This window comes from Uloborus diversus, chromosome 8, assembly GCF_026930045.1.
Source record: "Uloborus diversus isolate 005 chromosome 8, Udiv.v.3.1, whole genome shotgun sequence".
Taxonomy (NCBI): domain Eukaryota; kingdom Metazoa; phylum Arthropoda; class Arachnida; order Araneae; family Uloboridae; genus Uloborus; species Uloborus diversus.
The window spans coordinates 157,905,287-157,924,087 of NC_072738.1; the positions used below are offsets into that span (position 1 = coordinate 157,905,287).

The following is an 18,801-nucleotide window of genomic DNA, read 5'->3' on the forward strand; positions in this document are numbered from 1 at the left end:
AAGGAGAGAGAAAAATCTACAAGTAAACGTCGACACAAAGCAACCAATTATTAAAAGAACATGCAAATCCGTACCTAAATCCTGCTGAAACATCAACATCATTACAGCGAAGGTAGTAAATAATTTAGATTTTCCCAATTGGCTTCCAAATAACAGATTTTTTTTTTTTGTTTTATCAGTGAAAAGAATTCTAGATAAGAAAATTCACGCACGAAAAAGACACAGCCAGTGTCGCCTCGAAGCTAAATGGGGGGAGAGGGGGCTCTATATTTGCCGAATTGAACTTCAAGTTGTGCCGAATCGTCGGACAACATTTACAGAATGATGATAATTTTACATAATGAAACTCCAAATTTTGCCGAATGAGGATAATTTTACCGAATCGTCAGACAAAATTGGCCGAATGATTATAGTTTTACCGAATCGTCACATAAATTTTGTCGAAAGATGATAATTTTGCCGAATGATGATAATTTTAGATTTTGTCAGACTAAAGTCATCGACTGTTTCTAGTTTTGTCTGTAAAAATTTTCTGAATAAGGAAACTTTTGGACGGTTACAGTGACCTCCCGTGACCTCCCATCGGGGCACCCCTGGACAAGGCAAAGAAGCTAGTCACAAAAATCGACACAAACCGAGCAATTAACAAAAGAAGATGCAAAAACTCCACCTACTTAACACTTCTCTTCAAGCATCCTCGTAATCCAAACCAAGAGAAAACACTGCTCATGGCTTCCCAACTTCCAAACGAAGTCGTAAATCCCTGCTCTAACGGCAACGCGTGCTGCGCAAGTAATTACCTGTTGGATTTGCGTGCTAATCCCTAATGGGAGAGATAAAAAAGAAGTAGGAAATGCAAAAGAACCTACTTGTCCAGGCTTTCCCTGAAGTTGAAGAGGGCGAACTGCAGCAAAGATTTGGCGTCGTTGGCGGGCTGTGGCGAATGGTTGACCTCACTCCTCCCTTCACTGTCGAAGTTTTCCTGCTTCGGAAAAGAAATCAGGAAGAAGTTATAAATTTGCGAAGGAATATCAGCACGATACAGGTGTTTATTCATTTAAAGTAGATAAAAAATGATTTTATTATAAGATATGTGATCCGGCACAAAATAAAAGTTGTGAAATAAAAATGGCTATTTGAAGTTAAAAGGAGTTATGTTAAGACAAATAAAAATTATAATGCATCCATTATGCTGGAGATTTTTGTTTGTTCTCGTTTGTGAGTGCAAAATATTACGTATTTTAGGCAAGGTGGCAACGTGGTGATGGAGAGTTTTCAAAAATCTTGGCACAACTCAAAAAGTTCCATCAAGACGGAAAATCCAAGTCAAATAAATGAATTAGACCATTCATAAAATCATTAAAAATTCTGTTAAAATTTTTATCCACTAAATAAATAAAATCCATTAGCTATCAGTAAAAGTAGCATCAAGATAACATAATCCAACCACAGTATTAAACAAAACTATTTATCGCCCGTCTTGCCTAGGCGACCCCTTTACTGTAATCCATTGGATATTTTGTTTATATGCATTTTGGAACAAAACTGCGTATTTATGTATTAAGAAAATTAAATACACTAATTAATCAAAAAGACAATATAATAAACCAGTATTTTAGCGTAATGAATGGAAGGCAGACACAAGACTCACAATTAACTGATTTGGAAAATACACCAAATAATATAATAGTACCCCCCCCCAAAAAAAAAAACGTTTCAATGAAAAATATGTATTGAGTTTGAAGCAAGACGACATCAAAGCACGAATAAAAAGATCGACTTAAATCAGTTATTGTTGAACGGTACAGTTTTGAACGGTACAGTTAGAACAAGTTATTCGAGCTCTGAGAAGTTAAAAAATAAAAAGCGCAAAGAAAACGTGGACGAAAATAAAACTTTTCATTCTCTCAGTTGTACAGAAAACACAATTTTGTTTTAACAAGTAACCATAGATCAGGTACACAATCTTCATTCATTTATTTATCCGCGGCCGTTTTTAGTCTTTTGCTCTGATAAGATGAGCTATGACTATGATCTTGATAATGATTATTTCTTTTCGGGGGTAATAGGGAATGGCAATTGTCGCTGAGTTGCGTTGGCTTATTTTCGTACTAGTTTGACAAATGTACTAAAACCCACATCAACGCCAATAGAGCAGATCAATTTTTTCACTGAACGTCCCGAATAAAAGTAAGCATAGTCAAGGTCATAGCTCAAATTTTTGAGCCACATTATATCTATTTTTCCCTAAACAAACAGTCCTATTGACATTGTAAAACAATTGCTGAACTTTCCATGTTTGCTTTTAATTGTCCCAAGGCGTTCCACCCGGTAGTACACCGCGACAAGGATAGAGTGCTTGTTCCAAGGCGCTCCACCCGGTACTACACCTTGATAAGTACAGATTGCTTGTCTCAAGGCGCTCCATCCGGTAGTACACCTTGACAAGGACAGATTGCTTGTCCGAAAGCGCTACATCCGGTAGTACACCATGACAAGGACAGAGTGTTTGTCCCAAGACGTTCCACGCGGTAGTACACCGTGACAAGGACAGAGTGCTAGTCCCAAGGCCAGAGCCCGACTAACTAAAAGTGAGGCCCAAGGCCCACAATAATTTTGAGGCCTCCTGAAGGCTATTATTTTTAAAATGTGTGTATTGTTGTATAGTTGTAATGCTATGCATAATTCTTTAAGTAATTTGGGGCCCCCTAGGAAAGGGGGCCCCAGGTCCAGCCTAGTAGGCCTGTGCGATAATCAGGCTCTGCCCAAGGCACTCTACCCGGTAGTACACCGTGACAAGGACAGAGTGCTTGTCCCAAGGTGCTCCATCCGGTAGTACACCTTGACAAGGATCTATTGCTTGGCCCAAGGCGCTTCACTCGGTAGTACATCGTGAAAAGGACAGAGTGCTTGTCCCAAGGCGCTTCACCAGGTAGTACACTTTGACAAGGACAGAGTGCTTGTCCTAAGGCGCTCCACCCGGTAAAACACCTTGACAAGGACAGATTGCTTGCCCCAAGGCGCTCCATCCGGTAGTACACCTTGACAAGGATCTATTGCTTGGCCCAAGGCGCTTCACTCGGTAGTGCATCGTGAAAAGGACAGAGTGCTTGTCCCAAGGCGCTTCACCAGGTAGTACACCTTGGCAAGGACAGATTGCAGTAGACGTGCCATTTGCAGTTGTAGCAATGGCATGGCTTGGTAAGTAGTCATGCGTTGTGAAGGAGTATATTCATAATGGTGGGTTTTTGATTACTACTCAGCTAAAATTTCACGTTAGGTTTCGATTTGACATACCTAATCAATTGAGAAGAGATTAAATATAGGGAGTGAAGACTTGCATCCGTGAAGCACATACCCCAAGTCACGTGATAGATTTTAGAGCAAAACATTGGAAGAAATCAGGTTTCCTTCGCTAGTTTCACGCAAAACGTGTCAACCATTCATCGTATTGAGTCATGTGACTTGGGGGTCTTTGCCTCAGCGTTTGCAAAATCAATGATTGAACTAACTCTCTGCATTAAGGAGTCCTTTTTGTAGATTTATCGCCTGCTGTGTTTACTTTTAATTCTGTTATTTATTATCTTCTGCAATGTATATAATTCCTTGTATTATATTATTTATTTATCGCCTGCACAATTCATTGTTTTGTTCAGAATAGCAACGGTAAAATACATGAGATAGAACAGTTGAGTTATTATGATGGAAGGTGAAGGTTGTATTCGCCGTATGTTGGCGGAAGATATCGTCGCCCCCATGCTAAACTAACGAATGTGAAGATTGGCACTTTTCAGGGGATCCAAAATGCTGAATAAAATGTTTTTTTCCCCACTTGAAAAGTTTAGTTATTTTCAATGTTCTAATTTTTATAGATAACTTGAAGAGTAAAAAAAAGCTACCGTCTGAAGAAGTTATAACCAATAGCCTTTTTTGAGTACTACGGCGGACATCGAATGCGAAAAACGCGATTTTTCATATTCGTTAGTTTAGCAGGGTGCCGGCGACATAATTTATACTGTTATTATTATGTAATAAAAACCTCCTTTTATATAAAAAAAGTGAAGAATTTGATTTATTTATTGAAATGTCGAAATACATTTATTTGTTAAATTTCCTATGAAGAGAAAAGAAAGAAACAGTAAGCGACGGACAATTTTCATATCTGAAGAGTCTGATTCTGATTTTTACTTCCTTTTACAAAAAAGGAAGTATTGTATTCGCGAAAAACATTTCACTCAAAAATCGGCCTTAATTTCCATTTTGCTCACCCCCGAATGAACGTTGAGTTTTTTTTTAGACCCGACCACACGTGGATATATGCCTAGGAACGTATAGACATCCGAAATATCCATTTTGACGATCCCCGAATTAATTACAACGAGTTTTCTCGTGACGCCCGTATGTACGTATGTATGTGCGTATTTATCTAGCATAACTCAAAAACAGTATGTCCTAGAAAGGTAAAATTTGGTACGTAAACTCCTAGTGGAGTCTAGTTGTGCACATTCCCTTTTGGTTGCATTCGGATGGGGTCTCTTACACCTTTAAAGGTCTAAGGGAGTCTTTTACACCTTTTTGGCGGGAAATCATTGTTAATTTCAATGCTAACTCAAGTGGTGTTATAATTTGTCAAACACTTGACGATATATCGCCAAGCTTTTGGCCGCCAAGTTTTGTCGCCAATTTGGTGAAAAATTTGGCGATTTTTTTTTATTTTAAATTTTTAAGTCTGGTTTTAATTCGGCCAATGTTGGTGATTTAAAGAGTTAACCACTGAATCACATTAAAATTGCCAATGATGGGGAAATAAATCTGTGTAAAACTTTTTTTTTTGCATTAAATTGGCGTAAAAGGAAGTCACGTGATGCACACATCAGCTAGTCTCACAATGAAATTAGAAGACATTTGGAAGGCAAGGTTAACAAAAAATTTGCTATTGTTTTAGATAATTTGCCCTATGTATTTTATTTATCTTGCAATAAAAGAAAAGCAGGTTATTCTCTGCGATTCGAATTTAAAAAAAAAAAAACTAATTTCAATGTTTGTTAAAAGACCGGAAAAATGAGAAAAGCATTCATTTTTAACTATCAATCACATCTGGCAGTTTCGTGTTACTGTAATTATGAGAAAGTTTGAAAAACATTCTTTTAAATGCGAGTACAAAACTGAATACTTCGTAGCCAAACCCCAAGCGCCATTACTGTTATTAAAGAAAGTAATAAACATTAGCTATTTTTCCTTTCAAAGAACTTGTTTTGAGAATTGCTTTACAGAGTAAAGAAGAAACGCTAATTCACGAGGAAAAGAGATTGACGTTTCCAGGTCTTTCTTTCAATTGACACATTCCGTCAGACTTTGAAATGCACAGATAATTTCTCAATGATGTTTAACGAAACATATTAGTTCTTCCGGCAATCAGAGCTTCATGATTGAAAAAAAGTGAAAAGCAGAAAATAAAAAGCATATTTTCATCAACTGAAAGGATTTAGGTGTCCGTTTTTCCGTCCAGCATTCAAAGGTAATGGAGGAAAAGCAATAACTATTAGTTCTTAAATTTTGTCTAATACACGTTTCAAGAGGTATGTATAACACAGTTTTGATCATTTTCTGAAAATATCTGTGTACTGATCTCTTTCTATATGTGGGTGAATATTTGTCTGCGATGAAGATTTTTACAGTCGTATTCCTCAGACGATTCAAAAATCCATCAGACAGACACCCGAACCGCCAATCAAAGTCTTCTGCAACCAATCCGAAGGTTGCAACTGATTAGATCAGCGGTTCCCAACTTTTTAGTTGTGCGGCCCACCAGTTTTGTAGAAAATATCATTGAGGCCCACTAACTACTAGATATTACTGGTACAGCCAAAATTTACTTTCTGGGGAGGGGGGGGGAATCATCTGCTCATAACTGTACTTAAGTGTAAATACTATACCGTACTAGGACTGAAAGTGTTAAAAACAAAAGTTCTGGAGATATTAATACCCTTCTCCTCTAATGCTGCACCACTGATAATAATGTACTGCACAAGAACAATTTTCTAACTAATTTTTAAGGAAAAAAATAAGGGAACTGATATCTGCATTGAAATTGAATCGTTATAGTCTCAAATAACTCGCAACATTAAATGCATTTCTAATCTTTTTTTTTTTTAACTGCAACGAAAAGTCTCATTCAAATAGGTAGGTTCTAGAAAAGCCCCTTAAGTGTCTCAATTCATTGGTTAGTCATGCCAGTTCAATAAAGAAGGAGCATTTTTAACTTAAAAGTTTGAAGCTAATACGATTTTTTTTTTTTTTTGGCAATTTTCTTTAAAGGAGTTTCTGATTCATTAGATTTCATTTTCAATTATAAGAGAAAGTTCCTAAGAAATATGAAAAATCTTAATCTTAAAGTTCCTTATTGGCGATGAGCTAGGGAGAGGTTTTGAGTGACGGTGCATCAAAATTTTCGCAAAAACGGAAATTAAGATCCCAAGATTTGTTTTGGTTCAGATTCTAGACCAGTGTCCACGGCCCAGTAACACGTTGTTCGCGGCCCACAAGCGGGCAGCGGCCCATGGGTTGGGAACCGCTGGATTAATTGATTCGGGTGTCTAACTAAAGTTTCAAGAAGTGGCACAAGAAATCAGTTGAAAATTCGTGTCCAGATTGCAGTAAGAAATGGTGCTAAGTGGCTGTCAGATTCGGATACAAGATGATTAAAATATTTAAAAAATAATTTCTTTCAAAGTTATGATTATAAAAATATTACAGTTACGAATACCAGGACGTCAATTGGCACCAGAAGAAGGGGGAGGGGGATGGTCGGTAAAGTTTTGAAGTCAATTTCAGTCAAAATAAATTAAATAAAAATTATAATCATGCAGCATGATTTGTTGTATTAAAAATTTTCCTCACTTTTTTTATACAAATAGCGGCAAGTAGCAAATGCAGCTATCATAAATATAAATAATATTTAGAAGATTTCTAAATCTGACAAAAGATTTTAGTACACAGAAATTCGATGAAAAATGTACTCCCAGTCCAAGTTACAAAAGTAATGCTATTAATATTCGATAACTGACAATAACCAATAAAGCACAATAAATATTTACTTTAAATGCCATAATGTTTCACCGCTTAGTGAAATCGAAACCATATACCAGAAGTTTCGGAATAAAAACGTTTTTTTATGGTTCAATTAACAAAAGCAGTAAATGAGAAAAAAAATATTAAAAAAAAAATTCTTAAAACCACTCGCGTAGAACAATTGTGGATCGTCCAGGTATCGTTAGAGGCTTAATGTTGAGGAAGCAGGAAACGTTCAACTAAACGCTTCAAGAATCACATAGGAAATGAAAATATTTGCCAAAATGCATTAAAGAAAGGATTCAAACATTAATCGCAGCGGAAGGATGAACCAAAAAGCTAGAATTAAAAAAGTAAATCTGCTTGTAAATGAGAGATTAGTTGTTTATTAACAATATTGACTGCGCGTAATAAATAAGTTATTTTGCCATTCTTCTAATAATTATTTTTTTACACTAAGTAGCTCGCGAGATACACTTTTTATTGTCGTTATTGCGAATTACTTATGACAGTAGTCATTACCGAAAATAGAACCTAACTGTAAGGATTCTCGTGTTTTTATGGTAATTATCATTGAACAAATATGGGAACGTTTCCGTGAATAGTACGTCACTTGGCGCATTTTTTGTTTTTGGCGATTTTACTTTAGTTATCGCTATTGTAAACAAAAAGTTTCGTAGTTGGCGACATTCAACGACTTGAATTTGCAAATTCTATGTTGCCATATACAGTCGAGCTCGCTTATTAGAATATCGGTTAATGGAATATCCCGTTTAATATAATACATTTGGCAATGTACCAAACCAACGTAATGTGTTATTTTGATCCCGGTTAATGAACTATCCTGCTTATTAGAGTGATTTTCGTGGCAAAATGGCTATTCCATTAAGCGGGTTCGCTGTACTTGGCAGATATCGCGAGTAGCGTCGCCAAACCAAGTGACGAACCATTAACGGAAATATTAAATGATGAAATATGCAAATTGGGAAAATTCTGTTCTTTCTGTGGGGGCAACTTTTAGTAGCTGAGAAAATATTTTCACATTTCGTTATGTATGGCATGGTACAACAAAAGCGAAATTATTATGACGAAACTTTTCTTTACGCCAATGATTCACCGTATTTTTATCTTTACTAATAATAAAGCTGAAAGTCTCTCTGTCTGGATGTCCGGAGGATGTCTGTATCTCTGTGACGTGCATTGCGCTTAGACCTTTCTGCCGATTTCCATGAAATTTGGCACAAAGTTAGTTCGTAGCATGGGGGCGTGCACCTCGAAGCGATTTTTCGAAAACTTGATGTGGTTCTTTTTCTATTCCAATTTTAAGAACAAAACTATCATAAGATGGACGAGTAAATTACGAAATTATCATCACGTGGAACCGTAACATGGGCACAAGCCAATTGGCGAGATACGAAGTTATCATAACGTGGAACCGTAACATGGGTACAAGCCAAATGGCGAGAAAATTCACCATACATTATTTGTAAATATACAGGCGAACCAAAAGACCTTTTAATTTTTCTATTACGGACAAAGCCGTGCGGGTACCACTAGTATATAATATACTTGTACATGTATAGAATTTCGAAGGAATACCACGAGGGGAATTATGTATTTATTTATGTTTTCTGTGTTTATTTATTCGTTATAACATATTTGAAACTTCAATTTACGTCAAAATATCGTCGGTTTGATGGTATCGTCTGTTAAATGGCATGCTCTTTACACGCTGTTCGAAACAATTTTTATATTTTTGTGCATTAATATTGTTAAGTCTCTCCAGCAATTTCCTGATCTTGATTGGTGAGTAGTCTACGTTCTGCATGGTTGGGCTAACTCTGCATGTTGTAAAGGAATGCTAAACACGATCCTGTCACACCCATTTAGATTGTATCCTTATTTGTTAAACAGCATTGTAGGATTAGTTTTCATCTCAATTTCTCTAATATTCACTTTGAATAATTCATTATGACAGAAAAAAGGAAAACATAGAAAAACAATTATTGGGCCTACAACAGTAGCTTGATCGTTTCCTTAGTTCTTTGGACAACGTGGATCGTACGGTGAGAGGGTGGGATGGGGTGGGGGTGGGGGGGGCAAGTGCCCCTTCACTTTCAAAAATTAAGGGTTCTTGTCTTCTCACTTATTAGAGTGAAAAATTAATGATCGATTGAAAAGTGATTTTTTACCTAGTAGATTTTTCACGAAAATAAAAACTAAAAATTGCAAATAAATGAACTTTTCTCCCGTTACTTCAAAGGAGTGGAACTTAGAACTTTAAGGAGGAAGTTTACAGTTTACATCTGAACTAGTTTTTAAGTCTAATTATATTAATGTCATCGCTAAATACATATTAACAGATTGTATATTTCTTCAGTGATCGTAATACAAAAGAAGACATTGTTAATAAGAACGGGATAGTTATAAAACAAAAGAAAAGCCAGTTGTTGAGAAAAACCTGGATCTTATTTAACATGACGGGGTAAATACCTATTAACAGATTGTATATTTCTTCAGTGATCGTAATATAAAAGAAGACATTGTTGCTAATAATATTGTTACAAGTTCTGTAAATAGTAATTATTAATGTGATAAATTTGTCGTGATCTAGCTAAATTTGGGCGTTTATTCCATTATCTTTCATCTAAAATTTTTGTAGTAACGTAACCTGTAAATAGTTTCTTGTAGCGAATATACAGCCCCCTGACATTCGACTGAAGTATACGGTTCCCCTATTTTTTTCATTGATAAAATTTGTGAATGAACAAAAAGAAAGTACGAGATATTTGTAGAATGTTATCGAAATTTCTCAATGGAACATTGTGGAAATTTTTCAAGGATTTATAAATAGCCTCCGCGGCATAAAAAGTCAGTCTCGATTGAGAAGTTGTACTGAGAGTGTATTAGCTCTGTTTATTGCGAGACATTTCGCTGTGTTGTTTTTCGTATTTGGATGTAAATACGTGCGTAACCGTTGAGTTTACGGTGTTGACTGTTATTTGCTTAATTGCTGATGATTAATTTAGCAGTTGTTGACGATCTTTCCTGTACATAGTGTAAATAAATCTCCTGTGTTTTTCTCAAGAACTGTGTCGTCCTTTCAAGAAAGTTGGAAGTCGCACCGGATCCGTAACAATATCTAAACAGTTATACATAAAAAATAATAATAATAAAAACAATTGTTGCGAAAAACCTGAATCTTATTCAACATAATGGGGTTAACAATGAAAAGTTTTTGATTTTTTAACTTTCACAACAATGCACAAAACAGTGCAAATGATTTAAGTTACAAAAGGTAAAATTCAAGATTATGTCAGGAGCTTAATTTCGAAAATTTATCAAATGCTTTTAAAGCATTCAAAATTTCCAAACAGCTTAGAACAGTTAAAATTTCAGTTAACTATGTCAAACACTATAAAGTCAGCTATGGAATATTTGCACGACCAAAAAGGCTTCGATTGCAGAAACACCATAGGAAAGGGATCTTACGGTTCGGTCATAAAAGTGTGTGACAACAACGGCGGTCAAATGGCAGCTAAAATTGTGACAGACAGGTACAAATTTCACTTTGCTTTTAACTGAAAGAAAAATGCATTTCAATGTTCGAAAGTTTCAACTTCGTAAACAACCATCTTTAATTTTTTAAGTACAGTTCCGCTAAAGGGAAGGGAAGGGGCTCTCATTATTTGAATCATACTAGCAGTAGACACATTCAAATCTGCAAGAATAGGGAAGTTGCATCCTATTAAATGTTCCTATTTTGACTATTGGATATTGTTAATTGACCCTCAAAACTAAAAAATTCACCATCGTCGAATTTTAAAAAACCGTGATTGATTTTTAATGAATTTTTAAAAATCCAAGCGCAAAAGTGCGCTTTTCTGAAACGTCACGAGCTTACGTCACAGTGCACTAATGGGCAGCCTTCCGCCGAAGATCCCTTGTTTTCGCTAAAGACATTTTGAGCGCGCTGATATTTTTATTTTTTAGAAATTCAATAATCCTTTTAAACACACTATGGGGGCAGGATTCGTTAAAGCACAATCTAATAATCTTCCTCAAGTAACATCAAAGATGGTTTTCGAATATTTCCGAGAAGATGAGAAGTTTAATATTCCGAAACACGAGGAGTTACATACGAGGAGGTAAGCCTTACGTTTCGTCTTCGAAGCCAACTGCACGTCCTTCGGCTTCTCCCGCGGCGGAAGAGCGCGTGACGTCACTTCCTGTGCCATTTGACGTCCCAATCGCTTGAACTTTAAAAATTAATTAAAAAGACTACTTATCGTATTGCAAAATTTTTTTCACCTATGATGTTTATGCATGTTACTCTATCATATAAAAATAAAATTGAAAAATCGAAAACTTCCCTATTAGTAAATGGAGGGAGTTAGTCCAATCATTGGCCTAGCAAAACTTAGGCAAAGAACTTATGTCACGTGACTTAACAACGACGAATGGTTGACACGTTTTGCGTAAAACAGGTGAAAGAAACCTGTTTTCTTCCACAATGCTTCGCTTTAAAATGTATCACGTGACTTGGTGTCTTTCGTTTACGAATGAAAATATTCACTCCCTCCATTGAATTCCTTTTCAATGATTCAAATGTGCCAATTCACCATTAATAATGAACAGTATAAAATTCCAATTAGGTAAAGGAGTATAAGTTTGCAAAGGAGTGTTATCTTCATATTAAAATGAGCATCAGCTTTAAAATTTCAAACAGCAGTCCTCTTTTTAACACATTTGTGATCAGCATTAAAATCTAGTATTGGGTATGAACTACCGTGCAATTTAGTTCAGTCGTTGTTTACAGTTTAATTGTGAAAAATCCATTATGTATATGAAATTTATTAAATAGGGAAATTTTTAATTTATTTTTGGTTAAAAATTATTAACATAATATTAGAAAAAAGTTCAACTGAATAAAGATTGAATTTCGATGAAAAACTGATCTGGGGGAGCTGTGATATGAGCACTAAAATTTCCATTTCAAATATTCAAGGGCTTTGATATACTTTAAAATACAATGTAACGATTTTTAAAGGCCAGTATATCATTCGTGAATGCGTCAAATCCAACCTCATTCATAAAATTATAACATCTTAACAAACCACAGTGTTTTGTAAGGAAACACTAAAAAAATTACGCACTATAACGAATGAATTAATGTGTCGATTCTTTTTGACTAGTTTTGATGTTTGTTTCGGTTGCTTAATTAATTTTAACCTGTGAACTAAAATGTCAAAGGCACTGATGGCACCTATGCAAAAATTTTATCATTAGAATGCAATAAAATTTGATATTTAGTCTGATTTGAGCACCTTAAGTTCATTTTCGAAGTCAAAAAATAGGACCTTCCAATAAAATTGCAAATAAAGCGTGTACAATGTGAATACGGCCCTAGTAATTTTATTGCACTACTTCAAAAGAAGATTTTAAATGGCGTCGATTGTGTTTTTCTACGCCCGTATATCAGGCCCGGATCTATAAATTTTTGCCCCCTTTCCATGCAAAAACTCTGTAGGGCCCCTTAAGGACGTACCCCTTCCTTTCCCCCACACTGCGGGTACGCAGATCCGGGCCTGCCCGTATTCACTAGAAAATTCGACATTTGGTCAGAATGCTAAATCAATGGTCGAAGTCCCACTTGAACTAATAAGAAGACGGTTATTGGTTAAGATCAAATCAGCGGTTCAAGTGTCTGATCGAGAGTAAGTAATTCGATGTTACAAGTACTTTTTGCGAATAAACGTCTTAAAATAATAACATACAGCTTTTAAAAGTAAGTGCATTGCAATAAATTTTCTTGGTCTTAAGGGACCGGGCCTTTCGATTAGTCAGCTTTCTACATCACACACCTCGTTACTTTCCAAAGTATTGAAAAAAAAAGAAAAAAGAATTAATTTCTGATATCTAAATTCACGGCTTATTTCTTCAAAATGGTAGCGATATTACCTATCAAATAATTGTTTGTTAATTGACCATGACTACTTATCAACACTATCCGACTCAAAATCAGCACTCGAAGCCATACGTAACGGTGTGACAAGACTGACGCAAGAAATTAATTTTCTTCTCCACTTACTCAAGATAACTTGTGTTCTCCAGTGGATCTCCGCTCATGTCGGAATTGAGGTAAATGAGTGTGCAGATTCCCTTGCAAAGGAAGCACGTCACCAAGATCAACCTCTAACAGTCACCTTCACAGACGTGAATGCTGTTGCCAAGCGAAGGATCTACAAGCAGCATTTCAACAAGGCAACAATCCTCGACCTTCGCAGCCATGAAACCTCTCATCTACAATAGCTATGCTACGTACTGGACATTAAAGAAATGAAGATATTACCAACTAATATTAAAATCTATCCCATCTGCAAGCACTGTCCCCATTCACAACTAACCCCGGATCATGTTTTTAATTGCTAGGCCATATTATTCGCTCCCTCCTCCAACTTGGAACACCACCAATTGAAATCCTCTACAGCCAACGGGATTCGGAATTAGCAGATCTTGTCATCAAGACTTTTGGAGGCAGCTAAATCTTTGCACTCTGCACTTCATTAAACACAGCAACAGGGGCGGATCCAGAATTTTTTGAAAGGGAGGTCAAGTTTCAGAGGCCAGCGTTATACCTCCAACATAAAGTATCAGGGTAGCGGGGTGCCCCCCCCCCCTTCCCAAGGAGCATGGCACACCTCCTCATATGCTACGGAGCCCCCCCCCCCCCCCAATGAAATCAAATTTCTTATCCTTCTAAATTACCCCACCCCCCTTCCCTAAATTTGTGCAACTTGCGTCATGGATCTTATTCCCTTAAGATTTCAGTAAAAGTCACATTTCTTTAGGTAAACAAGCCGGACAAGTTGTCGTAAACTTTGAATGCATTTTTCTTTTGAAAATGAACTAAAATCTCAAAAGAGCAATAGCCTAGTAACCGAACTCATTCAATCGTTTGAAATATGACACGTTGAGGAGAAATACCTGGCAAATAGAACCGAGCAAAAAAGGTTAACATTGATTTCATGTACTATTTTTTCGGATCTGAAAATTAAAGTTTAGTAATAATCATAATAAAATTCATGCCACAGGGGGTGAGGGGGGGGGGTCAGCTGACCCTTTGACCCTCCCCTGAATCTGTCCTTGCATAGCAACAACACTTATCATTAAACATTCCTTTCATTTCAGATTCGTCAACATATTGGAGATCACGGAATGGAATAAATTGGATCACGATAACGTCCTTCGCCTCGTAGACATCATTCATGGCGTCGACGGTGTCGTCATATTCATGACAGATCTTTTGCACACCAACCTGTTTCTACGACTCCAGGACCGCGAGTTCCGGAAAGATTCTTTGGCACCAGAACGATGTCGCTTGTACATGCGAGATGTCCTCTCCGGGTTGTCATACCTCCATCAACGAAACCTCTGTCATCTGGATTTAAGAGCTGAGAATGTTTTTCTTACTGAAGATGATCGAGCCGTTGTAGCAGACTTCTCGGGGCTATGCAGAACGAGTGATTTGAAAAAGCATTGCCCTTTGCCAAACTCGTTGAGGCCACCAGAAATGTTGAAAGAGAAGAAGAGGGTATCTCCTTTGCCGATTGATTTGTGGTCATGCGGTAGGTATGATCTTTTTTAAAACAATGTGTTCTAAATGACTATAGACTAAACAAATTTTTAAAATAAACTCGATTTTTCAATTTGTTTCTTGAGATAAACCCCCTTTATTTTGATTTTACGGTTATTTTGCAGTTATGGAGTTAAGTTCTTCGTGCTCCTTCTTCGTGGCACTTGAAAAGTTATTGTCACTGAATTATTGCTTTTGCTAAGCATCATTCTCCCTTTCGATGTGCATAAGGTCTTTCTAATTGCATCTATTATCCACAGGCAGTTGTCAAGATTGAACTCTCAGTCAATTTAATCTTCGCTTTAAAACTGAGCTGAATATAATACATTGAAGAAGTCAAAAGCTTGTGATGGACTATTAGGAATTAACCAGCTATAGAAGCATAAGACCGCAATAAAAGTTGCAACCACGTCTTAAGCTGCAAAGTATCCCCGTCAGAATGCAAAAGACGAAAGCTTATAAATGAAAAACCATCATGGTCGTTAAGAGCCTAGTCGGAAACTAGAAGTCTGGCCCTTGGGAGGGCGGGCCCTGTTTGGAACCCGAGTGGCAATAGTTTCATACGTTTTATGAGTTAAAGGAGGTCGGTAGACCCCAAACTTACAAGGGGGCTCTCAACGGCCCTTACAGACGTATGAGAAAAGATAACTTATTTTAAATGCCCTGGATCCAAGTTTTAACTTAGATTTTAGTTTTACTAACACTTTAACTTTTCATCAATTTGTATTGGCTGTCAACTATTGGTTGAAGATACAGAGCCCGCTGCCTTTTCAAATCACGTTATTACTGAGGTGAATTGGTTTTATTAGGCGTTTTGAATTTTAAGCGCGGTGTACATTGCTTGCCCGTTAACATTTACTCGCTGAAAATAGTATTTTATGATTTCAACTATAAACTAAAAAGAAGTGTAAATCGTTACTGTACTTAAAAACATTTAATTAGTTTTTGTAGACATTTGCTAATACCTTTATGAAAAAATTGATAGAAAGGGTTTTGTTTGAATGAAAAAGATATTTAGGGTAAAGGAAAACTGTATATTTCTCCAGTGCATGTAAAACATTTTCAGCACTAGCAATACTGAAGCATTTTTTTTTGTCTACCTCCAAGAAGATACACAAAAGAAAAGCTGAACAACGGGGGGGGGGGGGGGGGGGGGGGGGGACAAATACCAGTGACATTTTGAAATTGTTATCGCACTTCTATGGTAGCATAATGAATTTATATTTTGATAGTTAAACGATTTTGATTGGTTTTATTACCTCTCGGTACAGATTTCATTAGACAGTTCTGTTTTTGCATTGATTTCATTACAGTTTTTTGATCAGGTACAGCTGACTTCATCAATTTCTTATTTTAGCAAAATATTTTAAATTAAAAAGATTAAAACTAAAGGCTTTCATTTTGTCTAAGTTATTATTTGAGCTGTCTACTAGGATTTTATTTTCTAGCCACTGAACACAATTTCAAAAAGAATCAAATTACAATTTGGACTGCCATCCCATCAGACTGCATATCATGTGTTTCATAATATTTTCAAATAATAGGACATTTTAAAAACAACTACAATAAAGGCAAATGTATTTTTCCACGAGCAATTGAAATTCTCTATTTGAAAAACGAAACTCAAAAGCTGTTCAGTACTGATAATTCACAACGTAATGTTAAGTCACTACTTGTAGATCATATTTCTAGTATTCTTTGGTTTTTCCCCAAAATGACTATCAATACCACACAAAGAGAAGTTTTCCAATAACCGTGCGAAAATCAGCAATAGCTTTTGTCAACAACTCTGACGTTCAGACTACGTGCACAAAACAAAAACGAATACTTTCTTAAAACTTTTAACAGTGGAAGATTAACCATTCTTGCTGGCATCGAATAAATAGTATTTAATTCCAACTCTTTTCCAGGGTTGCTTCTAGCAAATCTCTATTTGGGCAAGGGTTTCTACAGTTGCACTGTAAAGAACAGCAAAGCTGGTCAGTTCGAAGCGGCAGAGCAGTACGCAGGTCTGTTCCAGAATTCAGCTTATGTGTCCAAGTTTATATCCGAAACTTACCCGAACAGTAATATTTCAAGCGGTTTTGTCACTGAAATGATGTCATTAATCAAGACGTTCCTGCACTTTAACCCCAACAAAAGAGCTTCCGTGGACCAGGCAATAAAGCATGAATTTATATTATCTCCTATTGAAACTAAAGGAGGACTGTTAACAGGCATTGTGTCGAGAGAAACAAAAGACTCTAATGTGCCACAATTGAAATCCGGTGTAGAATGTACGTCCTTCAAAGAGATCAAGGTAAAAACTGATGCAGTTTGCTAATATCATAATTAAACACTAAAGAGGTAAAATTTATTGTTTCTCAATAAGCAAAATCGTACCTTCAATCGTAACTTCAATAGCAAATCGTACTCAAAACTGCTCTTTTTACCAGTTTTGATCCGGAACTTTGGACAGGGGCGCCATTCCCCCAAAAGAAATGGCGTACGGGCTCAAACCATGGATTAATATCCAAGAAAGACACTCCCCAAAAAAGGGAAATGTACATCGTAAAAAATTCCCTTAAATATTGTCAGTACAGTAAACTGCCGATTATCCGCGGAATTGGGGGGGCTCCTGTGCCGCGGATAATAAGAATTACGGAAAAACCGTAAAAAGGCTAAAATGAGGGACAAATAAGGTAAAAAATGTCCTTCTTCAAAAGCTTAGCTGCATTGATGCGTAATAATTTCTGCAAACAGTGAAAATATAAGCAGCACAGTAAAAATGTTTTGTATTTTTGCACAACAGAATGTAAGATTCATAAAAAACAAGTGTATTTTTTATGAAGAAAGCACAATAAGTAAATAAATAAATAAATAATTGAAAATCAACTGAGTTTCTATTTACAATTTTTCGACAAAAAAAAAGAAAGGAAAAAAAAACATCTAGGGTAACGGCACCAGTAACAGACATGCTTAAAACATCGCTTTCAGGCTAATTTCTGAGCCTTTTAATGTACTTAGACTTTTAAAACTGTTTTTCTCTCGTGCGACTACATCTCATCTAACGTTTGGCTGCTTCTGGATCCTCTGAATTTGTTCTATCTTTATTTGCTCAATTTCGAAAAAAAGTCCGACCCCCAGAAACAGACACTGACAATTCTGATGAAACCCAGTAACAGATAGTATGAGGAAAGTATGAGTAACGGACAGAATTCCCATTTTCTCTTCAAAATGTGCGAAAGTTCTTTACTTTTATATCTAAAACCTTATTAAATTCAAATGAACATGAAAGACCAGCTGACATCGTGGTGACTGTTCATACCATACACCACTGCCTTGTCAATACCAACTGGCTCATAAAATTCACTCTGGTAACACTAGATGGTTGCACCGCATTCATGGGTCGCAGCAACATAAGTTTTACAGATTTAAAAATTCTTATTATTTAAATTCAAACTCATGACTGTCTGTTACTGGACCTTTGTCTGTTGCTGTTGCAGTTACCCTATTGGTATTTGCTTTTTGCTGCGAAAATACATGTTCCTGATTGTCGACTGATACACTGCCCTCTGAGTCATGGTCCCCCCCCCCTTTCCTCGCGGACATCCCTGCTTATGACCTTCAAGGATGGAATCGAAACCTCGTACTATCTAGAAAATAATATCCCATACAAAATTGCAAAGCTGCAGTTAGAATTGATGGCAGAGTAATTTTTATCGACAACCGACTTTAAGAAATCTCGAAACAGCTTTTACACAATGTCTTTGGACAAAAATCACATTATTACCCGTAAAAGAAATAGCATTTTCTTTAATCTCAACCGTGACCCTATTGGAGCTGTTTGACTATCGAAAAAAAAAATTACATTTTCATGTATTTATTGAAAGGCATAGAATAGGTAACTGGAGCTTAGTAGCGTCGTTAGTACTACGATAAGAAAGAAATTGTTTTTAAAACTTTTTTATTGCTGAATTTCGGGGCCAGAAATATATTTTCCAACCCTACCTGAAAAGCTTATTGCACAACTCAGCGTTAATTTCACCCGCTTTTATTTTTAGACGCCCCACTTTCATGTTTTCAGTGTTATTGCATCTATATGTTATTGCATG

The 18,801-nt window shown here is 36.3% G+C and overlaps 1 protein-coding gene across 1 annotated transcript in view; it reads right to left on the reverse strand.

Moving 5' to 3' along the window:
* Window positions 1-18,801, reverse strand: part of LOC129228703 (unconventional myosin-XV-like) — a 261,173-nt gene that overhangs the window by 34,889 nt on the left and 207,483 nt on the right. The window contains exon 48 of the mRNA XM_054863387.1: window positions 870-982. Coding sequence (XP_054719362.1) covers window positions 870-982 — 113 coding nt within the window. The remainder of the gene's footprint in view (window positions 1-869; window positions 983-18,801) is intronic.